General features: G+C 31.3%; 2 protein-coding genes across 3 annotated transcripts in view; one reads left to right on the forward strand and one right to left on the reverse strand.

The window, feature by feature from the left end:
• LOC105328942 (coiled-coil domain-containing protein 73) overlaps positions 1 to 17,665 on the reverse strand; it is a 131,031-nt gene extending 113,366 nt beyond the window's left edge. The window contains exons 1-6 of the mRNA XM_066084102.1: positions 17,445 to 17,665; positions 17,157 to 17,278; positions 16,132 to 16,203; positions 15,828 to 15,935; positions 15,364 to 15,438; positions 14,918 to 15,092 (exon numbers count right to left, since the gene is read on the reverse strand). Of these exons, the coding sequence (XP_065940174.1) occupies positions 14,918 to 15,092; positions 15,364 to 15,438; positions 15,828 to 15,935; positions 16,132 to 16,203; positions 17,157 to 17,278; positions 17,445 to 17,493 (601 nt within the window). The 5' untranslated portion in view covers positions 17,494 to 17,665. The remainder of the gene's footprint in view (positions 1 to 14,917; positions 15,093 to 15,363; positions 15,439 to 15,827; positions 15,936 to 16,131; positions 16,204 to 17,156; positions 17,279 to 17,444) is intronic.
• On the forward strand, positions 7,381 to 13,157 carry LOC105328918 (hypothetical protein). 2 transcript variants are annotated; one of them, XM_011429961.4, is made up of 3 exons: positions 7,381 to 7,543; positions 11,536 to 11,689; positions 11,945 to 13,157. In XM_011429961.4, exons 2-3 carry the CDS (start codon positions 11,555 to 11,557, stop codon positions 12,851 to 12,853), a joined length of 1,044 nt encoding a protein of 347 aa, XP_011428263.3. In that variant the 5' UTR covers positions 7,381 to 7,543; positions 11,536 to 11,554; the 3' UTR covers positions 12,854 to 13,157. The 2 variants fall into 2 exon arrangements, with proteins under 2 accessions (XP_011428263.3, XP_034312356.2); XM_034456465.2 differs by having other exon boundaries at positions 11,539 to 11,689.
• Positions 17,666 to 17,680: the final 15 nt, after the last annotated feature.

The following is a 17,680-nucleotide window of genomic DNA, read 5'->3' on the forward strand; positions in this document are numbered from 1 at the left end:
AAATAAATGGATTAAATATACCATTAATATCTCCACATTCCTTGTATTCTTTGGCTCAGTAAATGATTCATACTGATCATGTTACGGTGTATCATATATATTGACAAATAAGATTGGATTCATGTGCAGTATGAAGTTGAGTCATTGTTTATGTTGCACACATTAAAGCTACATGGTCTAATTATTATCCATACAAACCAATTATCTTATTTTTGTTTTGCCACAACTCACATTAACACTCGATGTCAAAGTCGTAATACAATCATCCCCGCCTCGACTTCAGGGGCAATTTTAATATGAGGCGAAATAACGCGATATCCTTTTTATGACGTTTGTTTTGTTAAAAAAACTATATATTTTTTTCATTGAAATATGGCTTAATTGACCGGGAAAACTACCGCAATGTCTGTTATTATACACATACTTAGCATAACCATCGTTTAAAAGCGTACACAAAATTTGATATAAAATCGGATAATGCAGCTTTAAAAAAGGTGTTGTACTGTTTTCCTGTTTTTGTAATAAGTAAAACTCATATTTATTGCCTTTTTAGTCAGTTTTGGGAAAAAACAAACCAGTTCAATATATGTTTACATTTTGACCCTCAAATGTACAAGATGGCAAGATCAGTCTATATAATAATAATATTATCAACAGAAGACAGCAACATTTGACGGAAATTCATATACAAACAAAACACATATGTAAACAATAACAATACTCGGGTTTTGTTTACAAAACAAAGAAATAAAAACTCTTTATCGTGCTTCTAACTCAATATATGACTTTTAAATTTTGGCAAGACATTAAAAATACCAAAAATAACCATTCTGAACATTGAAAAAGGAAAAATGAAATTTAAAATGTTCAGTCGAAGTCAATTTAAAGAATATTTAGATATGCTCCTCTATATAATTACTTATTTAAATCAAAGTACTGAAGTACTGACGGGAGTTGATTTCATCGATTATTATTTATAATAAATCAACGATATGTTATTTTGCATGGCAAGTTGTTCACTATATGTATTTGTATTTGCATGGCATGTTGTTCACTATAAGTATGTGAATTACGCACATTTTTTAATATGAATTCTCACACAGGAATTGTGTGAAAACCCAATATGAATCATGTTGTGTAATATTCAAAGAATTATCATATCAAACTATGTATCAGTAATCGAAATAGTTATGAGAAATTGTATGGACCCAAGCAAAATTGCTCTATGGTCTCGTTCAACCAGACTCTTAGCTATCTCCGTCAATCTCCGACAAGCAAGAGAGACTCTCTGCTTGTCGGAGATTTACGGAGACAGCCGAGCGTCTGGCTATATTGAACTCTAGCGTAGGAAAACATAAAATGTACGACTTCAAAAAATATCTAAATTATCCGTACCATTTAAAATCTGACTTTTTACAAGGAATCTATAAATGAGTTTCCTTGAAAAACAATGCTTAATAACTCATTACATCGAATTTATCGATTAGAACTAGGCCAAAAAAAAAATTATTCCTGTTTCCTGTCGCCCGACCGACCCTATCTTTTACCCTCCGACCCTAAAAGTTTTTTTTGTGATCATGATGGTGATCGGTAACTTCGCCAGAATTTCCTCAAAAAGAGAAGTGAAAGTGCCCGGTCTTCTAAATTCACAATCGTGTAAACTGACCTCACTGGCAAAATAATGATAGTAAACTAATATACAGACATTTTTACTGCATAAATTAACCTTGCGGTTATAGTATAACTTGCAACTATCTTATTTTCAGGGTTTATAAATACGGGTGATGCAACATACTGTGCATTGGAAATTACAAAAACGATGTTTATTACTTTGAATCCTGATATATAACAGTTAGTTAATAACATGTTATTAGTTAATAACTGCAATAAATGTTAAAATTATCATAAAACTGCTGTCTATATTATCTTGAAAATTAAACGGATCCTCTACATAATAACGTACGATAGTAAGTGGGTCAAAGAGTTGGACTAATACCCCAAATACACGAAAGTACAGACACTGATTTGATATTGACATTAAGCTTAAACAAAACAGAAATATTTATCCAGAAAAGGATAAATACTTTCATACACATGTAGATTATATTTTGCAAATATAATTAGTTTTTATTTTTGATTTAATTTTTTTTTTTCGATGCAGGTTGTTTTCTATACATTACATGCATAATAATACATAGACCTTTGGAAATTTTGAATCATCATTAACATACTTTGCACTGTGAACATACTTTTTTCTCATTATAACACACATTCTTAGTTTTTAAAATTAAAATATTTTTTAAAAATAAAATTTTTTTCCTACCTACCTACCCTAATTTTTTTGGTCAGGTGACAGGAAACATGAATTTTTTTTTTTTTTGGCCCTATATGTTGTCGGCGGTGTATTGATTTGTGCTTAGGTCCAAACACTGTTTCACTTTCGGTTTGACCGAGAAACTGTATAGGAGAGTTGATTAAATCAACTCCCAAAAATGATCTTTCACGATTCAGGATTTTTTATCTTTGATATGTTGTTGCCTACTATAATAAGATACCTATATACTTTATTTATCATTTATGTCAAGTTCTGCTTATTGAGAGTAGAAAAGGGGCAATAAATGTCTGATTTCTGAAGCATCAACTCGTGTCAGTACTTTCAGTACTTTGATTTTTATTCATAATTTCAGCTTTATACAGTTATTAGAGCTGACAAATGTGCATGAATACAAGACATTTGTACTTTGCAGTGCTCATATATCAAAAACATTTCAAGTCCTTATTGTTCAGTGTCCATTATTACAGAAAGTCATTTTGTTCAGTGCCCAAATGGAAAAATTATTTTAACATCTGATCAATGCTCAAAGGAAAATTATAGAGAACTCAAACCTCAAGTAAAGCACCAGAGTTTATGAAATACTAAGAGGAACTAAGAGCAAGAAATGGAGCCAAATTCTGCATTTTCAGACTTTCATATGCCCCCCCCCTCCTCCCATTTTTAGGTAATCTTAGCGAAGTAGTTTATTGGATATGCCTTCTTCTTTTCTTTAAATTCCCACAAAAATCATTATAACTACTGGTATAAATGTTTACATATTCTGGAAAAAATGTGTGGATCTAAAATATAACTTGTCTCAACTTCTTTCATAATCAAGATGTCAGTTAAGGTGACAATGGTGGGTGTTCAAATTAAGACACGTGATCATTGCATGTGCCCACATAATTCAGAAACTACAGATCGTACTTAAAACTGACACCCTTGGATTTTTTTAAAGATAATTTAAGAAATAGATGAGAATTATTGCAAAGGAATGACTTAAATTTTACCATATTAGGTAAATTACATATGAATGTGTGTTTGTGTAAACCTGAGAACAGGGATACCTTACAATACAAATACAAGACAAATTTAATTATATAACCATATTTGAAAAACTCCCCCCTATTCTGAAAAACCAGTGCCAGAGAATTTTAACTTACATATCTCAACTCAGAGGAGGTTCAAAATTGGGCCCCCTGGGGAATTGACATAGATATAAGGTCTATTAAGACCTCAGTAAATACTACATGTACAAAGTTCCAAATCAAATATCCTGTTCAAATCAGCCCCTTGAATACTACAAGCATTATGAGCAGCCCTTAAAGCTTTACTCTAATCTTTCATTTTTATTTTATGGTTATCCAGGGAAATTCTTGAACTGATAAGATCGCCTGAATTGAGCTATTCAAGAAATTTGTCAAACACTTAAAAATGTTTTTAATATACAACGAAAAGAGCGATATATCTAAAATGAAGAAATAAAAATTGTTTATGAATTGATGCTTCATTATTTGACAATTTAATTGGACAGTTAAAAAATGAGGGAAAAAAAGGTTTAAAGGGTTAAACAATTTGACTACAGTGTGTATCTGCATGCAAATGATCAATCGATAACTTGTTAAAAGCAAGAAGCCCTTTAAAAATTGCATGTCTAAAGATAAGTCTGATATTATGGAGCTTTTTATTAGTTTGACACTGAATTCCGATTCACTTTTTACAATTTGATATCTCTTTCTTCTGAAGTCAAATTCCACAATCTCGGAGCTAATTTAATGAAGAAAAAAAAAAGGTATATATTTAAGCATTGAATCATTATTTTTTGAAAGATGTGGTCTCATAACTGCAACGGTGTGTGCATACAAAATGAATAACGCACGCTACCGCGTTATGAAAATTTGTTTCCACACCCTGTTGCAGTAATGATACCACATCTTTAAAAAAATAATGATTCAATGCTTATATTTACGTTTTTAAACATTTATTCTCTTTCTAAAAACATGATTTATTTTTAAAAATCTCTTCCTTATTCAACGAGCAATGTGCAATTAACGGAAAAGCCATTGGAACAGCTGAATCATGCTACCGCGTTATGAAAATTTGTTTCCACACCCCGTTGCAGTATATAATGATACCACATCTTTAAAAAAATAATGATTCAATGCTTATATTTACGTTTTTTAACATTTATTCTCTTTCTAAAAACATGATTTATTTTTTAAAATCTCTTCCTTATTCAACGAGCAATGTGCAATTAACGGAAAAGCCATTGGAACAGCTTAATCATGCTGACAAAAATAGTGAACAGAGATTTGATAACTTATAAGAGAATTTTATTTTTCATTTTGTAATTTGATAAATTTACTTTTGGTTTACTAAGAAATTAATCAATTGAATTCATTTTACTAATAAAATGTGTTTACATAAATGAAATATTAATCAGCGTAAGTATAGTATCAGGTCGTGATCTGGCTTTATGAAGTCGCGAGGAGAGTCAGTCATGTTCTTCGAGAAATACTAAAGGAAGACTGTATCCATATGCACCAGAACTGGTGATTGGATCTTCTGTGTTATGCGTAAATATCACTCAATTAAATCAATGCAATTTGATAGGGGGAAAGAAAGTAAATGTAAATATTAATTGGTAAACAGTAAAACTGAACAACATGTGAATCTGAAATTTACGCAGAGTCATAACAATATCACAGATGAAACAATTAAAGGAATCAAGAAGAATATCCCAGCTATATAGCAATAATAAATTATGCACGATTTTATTTTTGTCTGGGTCACAATTTGAATGCAGATATAACATACCTCTTTTTTTTTTTAAAACATTACTTTAATAAAGAAAACATTTTGTAATAATTTCACTTTAATAAAGAAAACATTTTGTAATAATTTATGTACTTGTTATACATTATTTAAAAAAAAAAAATTGAATCATAGGAAATAAGCTGCATTGGTACCAAATTGACAATTAGCAGTACATAAACTGGCCTGGAACAGTTTGTGTTCTAGCAGCTACTTTATGAAAAGTTTGTGAGTATAAATTCAGTTATCTGATTAAATCAGTTATATTAAAAAAAAAAACCCAAAACACCAAACATTTCAATTTTAGCAGTGTTTACCATGCAGAACTGACCATTGGAGTAACATTCTCAGTGGATGGTTTTTTTTTCTCTTTTATGCTTGCCATGTTCATAATGATGTGACCTTGACCATCAATTATTGACCCCAGGACAGGGTCATTAAATACCTGAGGTCAGGAGCAACTTGTGCCAAACCTGAAAACATCAGGCTCCAGGATCATTAAGCAATTTTAGACTTAAGTCAAAATTTGTACTCTGTCTTATTGTCTTTGATTGAAAACATAACTGGATGGGGCACTTGCCCATAATCTTAATAGCTATGGGCAAGTTTGTGGCATTTTTTACACACAAATAGCCCCATCTTTCTTGCCATTTCTAGTCAATTATATGTTGTATATGCTTTCATATCCATTATTTTGTGATATATGCCAAAGAAGACAAGGGTGATTTGTTATTTTTTTATTGGTAGCAAATGCTGTTTAATTTTCATCTAGCAAGTGTGACCATTGTATAATAATATTTTTCAATACTTTTGGCATTTTTTAATAAATGCTTTTTTTTCAACACAATCTGTTTTAAGTTTCATATTTGCAAAAAACATAGCAGAGTAGACTCATGGAGGATTTGTGAAATGAAATATAAAGAGGATGGTATAAAGAGCAAGAATGTTGGATGTACAGACATGCAATCAAATGGATTCCAATGTAAACAAATACGATCTTAATGCATGGCATGGTCCTAAAAATTAGACTATGATGTAAACGTTCTTTATAGATACATTTTTTCCATGAGATAAAATTACACTTCCAAGAAACATTTATTTTCTTCCTCCTTCAGAGTGTACTTACATATGTTCTGACCAATGAAATTTCACTAATTAAAAATAATACAAACTAAATTCTGCATACCAATGTCAAATCATACTAAAATGGAGGATTTCCAAATAATACCTATAATTTATACAAAAACAGATTCAGTTTAGGCCCCATGCATAGCGAAGCATGTGGTGAAATATACATAAGTTGGTCTAGATAGTTGCATTGAATACATTAATGGATATCAATTGAACAAATAAGAAAACCCAAGATGCAGTTAATTTAATGTACTGTATCAAGTTTTATGGATCAAATATGGTTTAGATCATGATCATACATGAGACACTTAAAATTACTATCAGACTCTGTTTAAATTTCTTCACATTAAAATACAAATTGTTAAATTATTACAAAGTGGGATTTTGTTATGCAGGTCCTGTACAATATGATTTTTAGCTGCAATGATGTAGCTCTCTCCAATTTTTTGTATCTGATGTTTACCCCCCCCCCCCCCCAAAAAAAAAAAATTGGGAGAGTACTACATTATTGCAGATATGATTTTGACTGAATGATTGAAATACTCTTTTTTATTTAATAATTAATCAGATGGTTTTCAATAAACCATAAATTAAGTTGTTTTTTTTTTCAATTTTACCTCTTTCACTTTATTTTGTTTTTTGGTTGATTTAGGGGTAGGGGGTGTGAAGGATATTACACAATATATCACATTAGTATGTATTTAATCAAAAATGTCTGAACATATGAAATGAAAGTGCTAATGATTCACAATTAGTGTTGCTTTTTTTCATAATCAATGTTATCAACTTTAAAAAATTGATTAAATGCATTCAACTATTTCAGGTATTCTTATTGTTATTACCCTCTATTATAATATTCCTGCATTATTATTTAAATATATAAAGAAGTCATGAACAAATTTCAGAAAAACTTCAATAAATGAATAGGAAAATTCCCCAAATTTAACAATTCAACACCATAAAAAAGATCTGAGATCAGGGACAGTTTCGATATCAATAAAACATCAGCGTTGCTTAATTTAAATCGTCAGATTTTCAAAATGCCATGTTCAAATAGTATACCACCTTTGAATACATCTATTACTCTATCACAAGGTCTCGTGACGTCAATGAGATTAATTTACAGGTGTTTTGCAAGTGGGAACTAGCATTTCTAAAGCAGGGGGCTTATAACACTTTAATCCAAGCCTCTTATTAGGAAAACTTAAAATATATCATACAGTACGTAGCAAAACCAAATATCAAAGGCAGCTATTTTGATACATCATTCTTCCCAACTCCATGGTAAGTCAATCTTAGACTAGTATATACTATGTTCTTGATCAATAAATTTTTACAGGAGAAAATTTCTTTTCTACACGTTTTAAATAATTTTTTCCTTGAACTGACTGTTTAAAAAATATTTACTAATATAAATATTGCTAATTAATTACAATATGAAACATTGAATACAATTAACTCACTCATATCTTCTCTAACAATGGTTAAAAATATTTGCCAAAATAACCCATTGATATTATAATCATGTCTATTAATCAGCACACAATATAATAAAAAAATTTCAGACCAAATTAATAAGTCAATTCCTCCTGGTAAATGGTGGCGAATAGTTAAATCACTTTGTAAATTAAACAACAAACACAAACCATCACCTCCATTGAAAGTCAATGGTCAGACATTATTTCATCCCATAGACAAAGCTAATGCATTTAACAATTTCTTTACAAATATTTCTACCATATCTGTGTCCCAAAACTTAGCACACAATGTACCAGACCCACCTTTACATCACATGAACACTCACTATATTACTGACAATGAAGTATTGGATCAATTACAAGCTATCAATATATCTAAGCCATCAGGTCCTGACTCCATAACACCAAGAATTTTAAAACAGGTTGCACATGTTATTTGCAAACCTTTGGCTAAACTATTCAATATGTCACTAAGTAATGGTGTACTTCCCCACATATGGAAAATCGCAATGGTTACTCCTGTTTTTAAAAATAAGGGTACTCCTGATGATGTAAATAACTATAGACCCATATCAGTTACATCTGTTATATGTAAGTTATTAGAAAAAATTATAGTCAAGCATCTCAATAACTTCATTCTTGAAAATAACATTTTGTACAAATATCAATCAGGTTTCCAAAGTGGAGACTCAACCACTAATCAGCTGGTTGAAATCTACAACACCATTGTTTCCAATTTAGACAAAGGCAAAGACATAAGGTTCATATTTTGTGATATATCCAAAGCTTTTGATAGGGTTTGGCATGAGGGTATCATTCTTAAATTAAAACAGTATGGCATTTCAAGTCAAATTATTAACTGGGTAAAAAATTATCTATGGAATAGAAAACAAAAGGTAGTCTTAGATGGTTTTACATCTTCATTGGGTCCTACTAACTCTGGTGTCCCACAAGGATCAGTGTTAGGGCCATTCTTATTCCTATTGTACATTAATGATATTGCCTCTGACTTGTCCAATAATGTTCGACTATTTGCTGATGACACATCACTCTATGTTATTGTTGATCAGGATATTATGGAAGCAGCAGATTCTCTAACAAAGGATCTCGACAAGTTAGATAAATGGTCCAAAAAATGGATGGTTGATTTTAATCCTAAAAAAACTATAAACTTAAACTTTACTCGGAAAAATATTCCTCATCCTACTATTAAATTTGGTAATAATGGTCCTGATATTACAATACAAAATAATCATGTTCATTTAGGACTTAATTTCCAGTCTGATGCAAACTGGAAATTACATATACAAGGCATATATGAAAAGGCTTGTAGTAGATTAAACATGTTGCGTATGCTCAAACACACACTTTGTCGCGATGCATTAATAAAAATATATCTGTCCTTTATCCGACCTGTTTTAGAATATGGCGATGTTATTTGGGACAACTGCAATGACAGGGAATCAGATCTTTTAGAAGATGTTCAAATCACAGCAGCTAGAATTATCACAGGCTTAAGAATCAATTCCTCTAGAACAAAGTTGTATTATGAATTGGGATGGGATATGTTATCAGAAAGAAGAAAAGTGCACAAGTTAATTTTGTTTTATAAGATGGTAAACCACATGGTACCTACTTACCTTGAAAATCTTTTAGAACCATGTATTCCACCTATAACCCCATATCCTTTAAGAAATCATGATGAATCTACTTACACTATCCCTCAAGCCAGAACAACATCTTATTTAAAAAGTTTCATACCATCTACAGTTAAGCTATGGAATGATCTTCCACTAGCTATTAGAAGTCTTCCAAAGTTGGCTTGCTTTTCAAATGCTATTAAGAAATATTTTTTTAAGACTCCAACAAAACTTTTTAATTTAGGGAATCGGAGGGAAAACATTATACATTGTCAACTAAGAAATAATGCTAGCAGTTTAAATGCTGACTTATTTTGTGATTTTATTCGAGAAAATTCTGTTTGTGATTACTGTGGTTTTCATACTGAAAATGCAAATCATTTTTTCTTTGAGTGCCCAAAATATAATGATGAAAGAAATTGTTTCTTTCATCAAATATCTATGTTAAATCTCCAAAAACCAATTACCTTAGATCTATTACTGTTTGGAGATAATGATGTTTCATATGATGAAAATGTTAAATTGTTCAAGCTTGTACATGAATACATTAAAAAATCCAGAAGATTTGTGTAAAGAAAATAATGTAATTAACACATATACTGAAAATGTAAACAAAATTATGCATATACCTATATTTATATATATATGCTGTAACCTTATTGACAAAACTTGATAATTCTGTTCTACTTTTGTTATAACCGGTTTTGTCAATTTTATCTTTTTTTTCCCCTCTTTTTTTCTTTTGTTCACTTTGCTACACAAAAAAATCATGTATTCTTAATTGTATCATTTAACTCCACAATTCTTGTATTTTATACATATGACTACCTTGTACCTAGTGGAGAAGGCTTAAATAGGCTTTGCCTGCTGCCCAATCCTATTATGTAAATATTATTTTGCATAATAAAATATGTTCAAATCAAATCAGCACACTGTACCCAAATCAATTTTAAAATTAATCTGAAAATTATATCTGTTCTCCTGGATCTGTATAATTCTGTAAAGTGTGTATTTTATATTCAGTTAGGTTTATGCTAAAACCTTCCAGAAAGATAGTAATTTAACTTGATAGTAAACAGGTTTCATATACTCATGCAGGCCTAAAGGTATAATTTGAAGTGATAGAATTCCTTCCGGGTGGGGGGAACTGGGCCCAGCCTATACATGTATCAGAACAAATGGCATATTTATGACTGCATGAATTAAGCTTATGGAGTTCTACATTTTCTCTGAAAATTCTGGACCTATATACCATATTTTCAACTTCCCATGTGATAATCGGTTATTTATACAAACAAACATCCTTTTTCGTTGTGGACCAAGATCAAGAGGCATCTTGTTGGGCTTTCAAATTTCAAACCATATTGCATGCATGGTCAAACTTTAGGTAATTGGGATAATCAAATAAAAATGTGAGTTATGTAATAAACATTTAATTGTATACATGTATCTGATGTTCTTAATTTCTTTCTGTCTTAAATCTATTACGGTATAAAATATTATAATGCAATTAATAAAACATGGATGAAGACAATTAAAAAGGAGGAAAATTATTCATAAAACTTTTGAATTCATCATGTAAATTTTGAGATGGATGTAAATTATACAAATTTACTTTCTAAAAAATATCAGATCAAGCTGAAAAATAACCAACAGTTAATGATTTTCTTCAAACCCCAAGATTTCCATTCTACATGGAAAATTTGTCAAAATCAAAGACTCGGTGTAATGTTTACACTGTTACAAAACACACGTACCCTTTTAGAATAGAAAAAAAAATGAGGAAAGCTTTAACACCACAAAAATAAAATGGGCCCGGTGGTTTTAAATGAATTTATAAGCTTTCTAGAGATACGATATCTCAAACCTTCAGATCAATAGAAGTCTTGAAGACATATTGATTAGAATATAAGTAGACCCACACAGTTCTGGTGGTGGACAACTGTCTCTTTAAATTCAAAGACCTAAATGAATCATTTCTTGGCAGTGGGTTATCGTCTCTTTCTTTGTTTCAAGGTTAATTCCCAAACTGTTAAAGTTTGTGTTACTGGAACATGAGCTTTAGAATGATCAGTTTGTATTTGAATGTGTCTGTAACAGGAATTCTATGACAGTCACTGCGTGTATAAACACTAATTATTTTGATTCTGTACGACAGAAGCAGTGTTTTGAGGAAGATGGATTCCCCAGAGAAACAGGCGTTACATAATCTGCGACAGGACCTGCAAAGTCACATGGTCATCACCGATCGGATTTTGCGACATCTTCTGCAGCAAAATAAAATCAACAAATCTGAAAAACATGATCTCTCTGTAAGTATAATGTTGGGTTTTAGTTCATTATTTGTGATGGCTGCAGGTTTATAATTTAATATTAATTTTATGATTAAATTTTTTTCTACGAATCTTAAATTTGCAAATGTGATAAACTATTAGGTTACTAATTTGCAATATTAATGTAAGAAAAACATACCAACAGAACTAAATATGTTATCTACCGGTATATGAATCCAATTACCAGTATGTTATATCATTTTTAATAAATAATCTTCATACATTTTATCTAAGATTCATGGAGCAAGCTCACAAAAGATCAAAAAGCTGATACAGATTCTACAAAACAAAGGACAACCACTGCAAGTGTTGACAGAAGCCCTCTTATTAGAAAACAGAAACAACTTCATTGTGAAAAAACTCAGCAAAAAAGTGCGTTTCTATCGTTCCAGGGAAGAACAGAGTGAGCGCAATTCCAAAACTCATACAAGCAACCAACTTGACCCTCTTGGTGAAATTTTATTCAAGAGGGGTTACCCTGTTCTCTATGGTTCATGTCACAAACAGGCATATCCAAAGGGGCATCAAAAACTAATGGAAGGTATGAACGGATTCATGGTAACCCTTGAAGATTGTCGTGATGTTTTCAATGGCTGTGAAACCCGACATTTCAAAGACATTCTGAAAGACTTTTGTGACAAGAAAGAGAAGGAAATCAAGGACGCCAAAGTTCTCTGTGCTCGGTTGGTGAAGTCCAAAAACTGTGAGCTGGATCAGGGATCCCTAGAAGTGAATCGCCTTCAGCAAGAAGTGGATAAACTGAAAACAGAAAATGAAAATATACGCAGAAACTGGGAACGTGACATTCGTCAGAAAGTCACGGAAGGAGTTCGTCAGCGATTATTATCAATGCCAATGTTAAGTTCCTGTTTGGGGATGCCACCATCGGCTAGGGCCAGAGAGCATTCCGAGTCTACAGACTTTTCGGAGAACAGTGACCAGGGGTCTTTCAGTAATGGTAGCTATCACTCTGACCCCCAGGCGGAAGAGAGCGAGGGGGAGAGAGAGGAAGAAGAAGGGTTTGTTACTGAAATAACTGATACTGAAAGTGAGGCTGAATACCCCAACAATAGGGTATCCCATGTCACATACAATATATATACTAATCATATATATAGCACAGCAAGGCTTTATCAGAGCTGATGCTATCAAATATTATCATGTAATTCATGGATATGGATACTTAAAGCATAGTTTTTTGTACAGAGCAAAGTTTATTTCATTTAATTACATGCCATATTACTTAACTAATAGTTAATTTTAATCTAATTGTGGTACATTAAATATCTACCTGGTATATACATGTATATAAAATATATATGCAGCCAAATCAAAACTTTTACATATGTTTATAGATTTATATATATAGATATATATTTACAAATTGTGCCAAATTTAATACATGACATTTTTCCCAAAATCAAAGATATAATCTGTAGGTTTGTTACATTTAGTCACAAAATAAGTAGACAAGTGTGCTTTGATTAGAATACAGTTGGATTCTGAATTCTGGATTTGAAATAGCACGCTGATCGTAAGATATATTTTGTCACATAAAATTTCAGTAGTGATCCAAATTCTGAAGATTTCTCTCGCAGCAAATCACAAGCAAGAAACTTGAAAGAAGAAAAAGCACACTAGCTTGTAATATTTTTGTAATAAGTTATTCAGCCAAAGGAAACCCTTTTGTTCATTAGATCTTTTTTCATGTTAGCGGTTGTTATAGTCTTCCAAAAGAATATAATGCTAGTGTTATCACTGCCCCCATACTGTTTGATCTTTTGCCAACCATTATTATTCCTTAATGAGTATTTGAACATTGAACACTACAAAACCCACCCAGCATACACCATTTGTATGTGGCTTTACCAGTCCTATTGTGAAATCATATTAGTTACTGCAAAAATATTTAATGTTAAACTTTAAGGTAGGCAGGTCCTACTGGCAGTGAATTTCACTAAAGCATTGTCTACAATCCGTTTTATGTATCAAATCCATTGAGTTAAGAAATTTGAGTTTATAAGATAAACATTTAATGAATTCTTTGTCTGGAACTGTATTAAGATTTTAAGCAATTTAATTACTGTTAATAGAATTACCTTTGCACAGGGAACTGCATTTCATTTTATAAATGAATGCATTTATTCACATGGTCTCCACCCCCTCCCCCCCCCCAAAAAAAAAAATATTTAAAAACCCTACAAATTAGTGTTACATGCATGCATCTGTTGTTAAGTTTGTTAAAGTTTATTTTTGTTACAATGTTACAATACTATTTGTAATGTATATGTACTTGTATCTTATTTGTATGCCAACATTTTTTTTAATGAAACTAGATGATCAGTGTATCATTCTATTCATTGATCCTTAATTTGGCACAGTTGTTAATAAATACTTTTTATATAGATGATTGCATTGTTAAGTAAAATCCTTTATATTATATTGTTGATAATGATGGGTATGTTACAAATATACCCTTTGTTTTGTTGATTCCTGAAATAAAAATTTGTTTTTGATAGAAATAAAGCCTCTGTTTTTATTTCATATTGTATTGATGTGCGGGATGAATGAAGATCACATACGGTAAATGGTGGCACAGCATCATGCCCATAACAACTCAAATTGAAGACATCTGAACTAATAATAGATTTTGACCTAATATCTCAAATTCAATTTTAAACAAAATGTTGGGGTCATAGCATAAGGTCAGGGCTTTGTATTAGGTCAAGGTCAACTACTGTGGTTTCATCAATATTCGTTGAATATCAATTTTCGTGGATTTCGTTGTTTAGTTGATCCACGAGTTAAATGTTCATTGAAAGGCGATTTTTATTAACATTTTGTATTGATATGGTCATTGGCCACGAATTTACGTATCCTTGAAACTGTGATTTTCACTTTATCCACAAAAATTGATATCCTTGAATATTGATGAAACCACAGTAAATTGGTTCAAATGCATATCCGTATGTAGATTCTTCATATTTGCCAAGTCCAGTTAAAACTTTAGTATCTGAAAACAAATTTCAATGCAATCTTCCTGTACATTACTCTTAATATTCCCATTCCCATATGTAAAAATACAGTTATGTCCCTTATACATCCATCTTCCACCAATAAATAAAGAGCATGCTTCCCACTCTTTTCTGTAAGAGTACATGCATGAATTCAATACAGCCATCTTCCATCTAATGAAATCCAACTTACCACTGTCTTCCAGTTGAGCCTGTGCCTCGCTGAGCTGTTTACACTGGAGCTGGAGGGCCTTGAACCTGTGTTCTGTCTCTGTGAGCTGGTTAAGGTGCTGCTCCGAGGACTGTACATGAAGCTGTAGTTTCCTCTCCTGCTCTTTCAGGTCTTTTTCCAGTGTGTATTTGACCACCTTTTAAAAATACATGTATTCACAAACAGTTATGTGTCTATTACCGAAAAGAACCCTTTTTTGTACTGATGAAACCATTTTTTATCTCTTTTTTTCCAATTAGACTAATTTCTCCTTTAATTTAATTAGATTAAAGAAAAACTTTTAATAAATCAAAGAAAAATTCAACACTCTAAAATTGTAAACTGTATAAAAAGTACCGGTACTGGGATGACAAACATACACAATGAATCTTACCTAGAGAACATATAACCAAACCCGGCCTACATACCTCTAAGTTCCTTATTTCATCTTTTAGTCCATTTATTTCTTTCTCAGTACAGTCTTTGAAGACCTTTTGTTGCTTCTGTCAGAACACATGTAAAGGCATTCAAAAAATAAATCAAAAAGAATTCTACATATTCATGGCATATTTCTGTACATTTCAGGATTTAGTTTAAAAGCAGGAGCTTAAAATGTTTGCAAAAATAAAAATTCCCTACATAGTCAGTGCAAACCAATATTTGAAATGAGCATTAAATTTTCAAATTTTGGCCTATTGAATTGAAAATTACATGTCAGAGAGTCACTCAGTGTCCATTTCAGTGTAAAGCAAATGGTTCTTTACAGACATTAACTGGGCAACCAATTCAACAAATTACTCCAACATCTTAAACTTCTTGGCAAAATGGGGGAGGCAGGAAGAAGTTGTTTAAAATTAATTGATAAATTTCAAAATAAATTCTTATATCAAACCAATTGCTCCTCTGTCTGTGACAACCTCTCCCTGCACTTCCTGTCTGCATCTTGTATCTGCTTTTGGAATTGCTCTTTTGATTCATTTAATTTCTGTGTCTCTGCCTCCTGTAAAAGTTGGCATTGTGTTAAAAGGGGAATAACTCTTCTTTATTTTTTTTTTCAATTTCAAGTTTTGATCAATTTGATAATGAATGAATAAATAAACTTAATATGCCTAGAATATAATTGTAATTCATTTATTGATAAATCATACAAAAAGGATTTAAAGCTGATGAGGTACAATTTCCTGTACATTACTTACACATTTTCTACTTAAATCATACTTTTCTTGGTCCGCCTTCTTGATTCTCTCCTCATTTTCTTTATCATTTATCTGTACAAAAAATATACATTTTTATCTCACCACTCTTCAAACGTAAATCATTATGCAAATGAAAATTAGACTTCACTTTCCAGGATGTAAAAGTCACCCATATCTCTCTTTTTAAAATATGTCAAAAACACAAATCATAGTTCTCAAAGAAATATTTTCCATGATCTATATAGGTGCAAAAATTTATACATGCATGCACAGATATGTGCAGATCTAGACAGAAGTCTGGACCCTCTCTGGAAAATTTACATTTCTTAAAGCTGCACTGTCTGATTTTTTTGCTAATAGAATACAAATACTTTTCCATACAAACCAATTATCTTATTATATAATAAGAACGTTATAGACTTTTGCATATTTACACTAGCAGCATCGGTCTCCTTTCAAAGTTAGTAATATTTAAAGTAAATATCATAATATAATTTCTTTATGGGAACACGCGTACTAAAAAAATACCAAATGCATCATGGGCATATTTAGAAAAAGGGAACCTTTTGGTTTTGTCTCTCAAATAATTGAGTTTATTCAACCCCCATATATATAATATGCATTGGTTCGAAACAAATTGAACCTCAGCAAGATATATAGTGATAAAATGTACACATGTTTAATTTTCATTTGCCAAAACATTATGACCTTTATTCATACATGTAGCAATGTCAAAGTTGTAATACAATCATACCCCTCTAAAAGTGGGGAGAGAATTTCAATATACTGTAGGGCGAAATATTTGGTACTCATGCATTTATGTTAGGTTTGCTTTGTAAACAAATTTTGTATATCTCTGATTCCTCATTAAAATATGGCTTAACTGACCAGGAAAACTACCACAATGTCCATTAAATTACTATACACATACTCAGCATAACTGTCATTTTTCTGGATCCACAGATGACAAAGTTCTTTATTTAAATTGGTATTATATATGCATTTTGCAAATATCAAGCACTTACTCTTCGCATCTTAAGTTCTTCCAAGATTTCCATAAGGTTGTTCTTTAATCTGAGACATTCTACTGCACTCGGATGATTTCCATCACTTCCATTATTATAAGTTGATGAAATTTTCTGTTTGTCTGCAAAAAGTTATTCACAAGCCGTTCACAGTTCATTTTTTGACAAGGAAATATGTTTGCTAGATTTTGATTTGTTTCACGAAAAAAAAAATAAAGGTTATGGTTCGATAAAACAATTTTTGTACAAATATTGACAATGTCAATTCAACAAACTTAAACTATATACCTTCTTGTTGTTGGCTATCCCCATCACATGTGACCGTCTTTTCCTCCATTTTCTGATCGACTTCTCATTTAAAATTGAAGAAACATTGAAATATTCAAACCCGCATTTCTGATTTTGAATGCAAATTGTAAAATTAAATACACCTATTTAATCATTTTCAACTTCGTTTGTCATCGTAGCTAAAGATTTGACATTTCCCGCGAGACACTCTTTTGCTGAGAGGGTCGTACATCAAA

Source organism: Magallana gigas, chromosome 5, assembly GCF_963853765.1.
Source record: "Magallana gigas chromosome 5, xbMagGiga1.1, whole genome shotgun sequence".
NCBI lineage: Eukaryota > Metazoa > Mollusca > Bivalvia > Ostreida > Ostreidae > Magallana > Magallana gigas.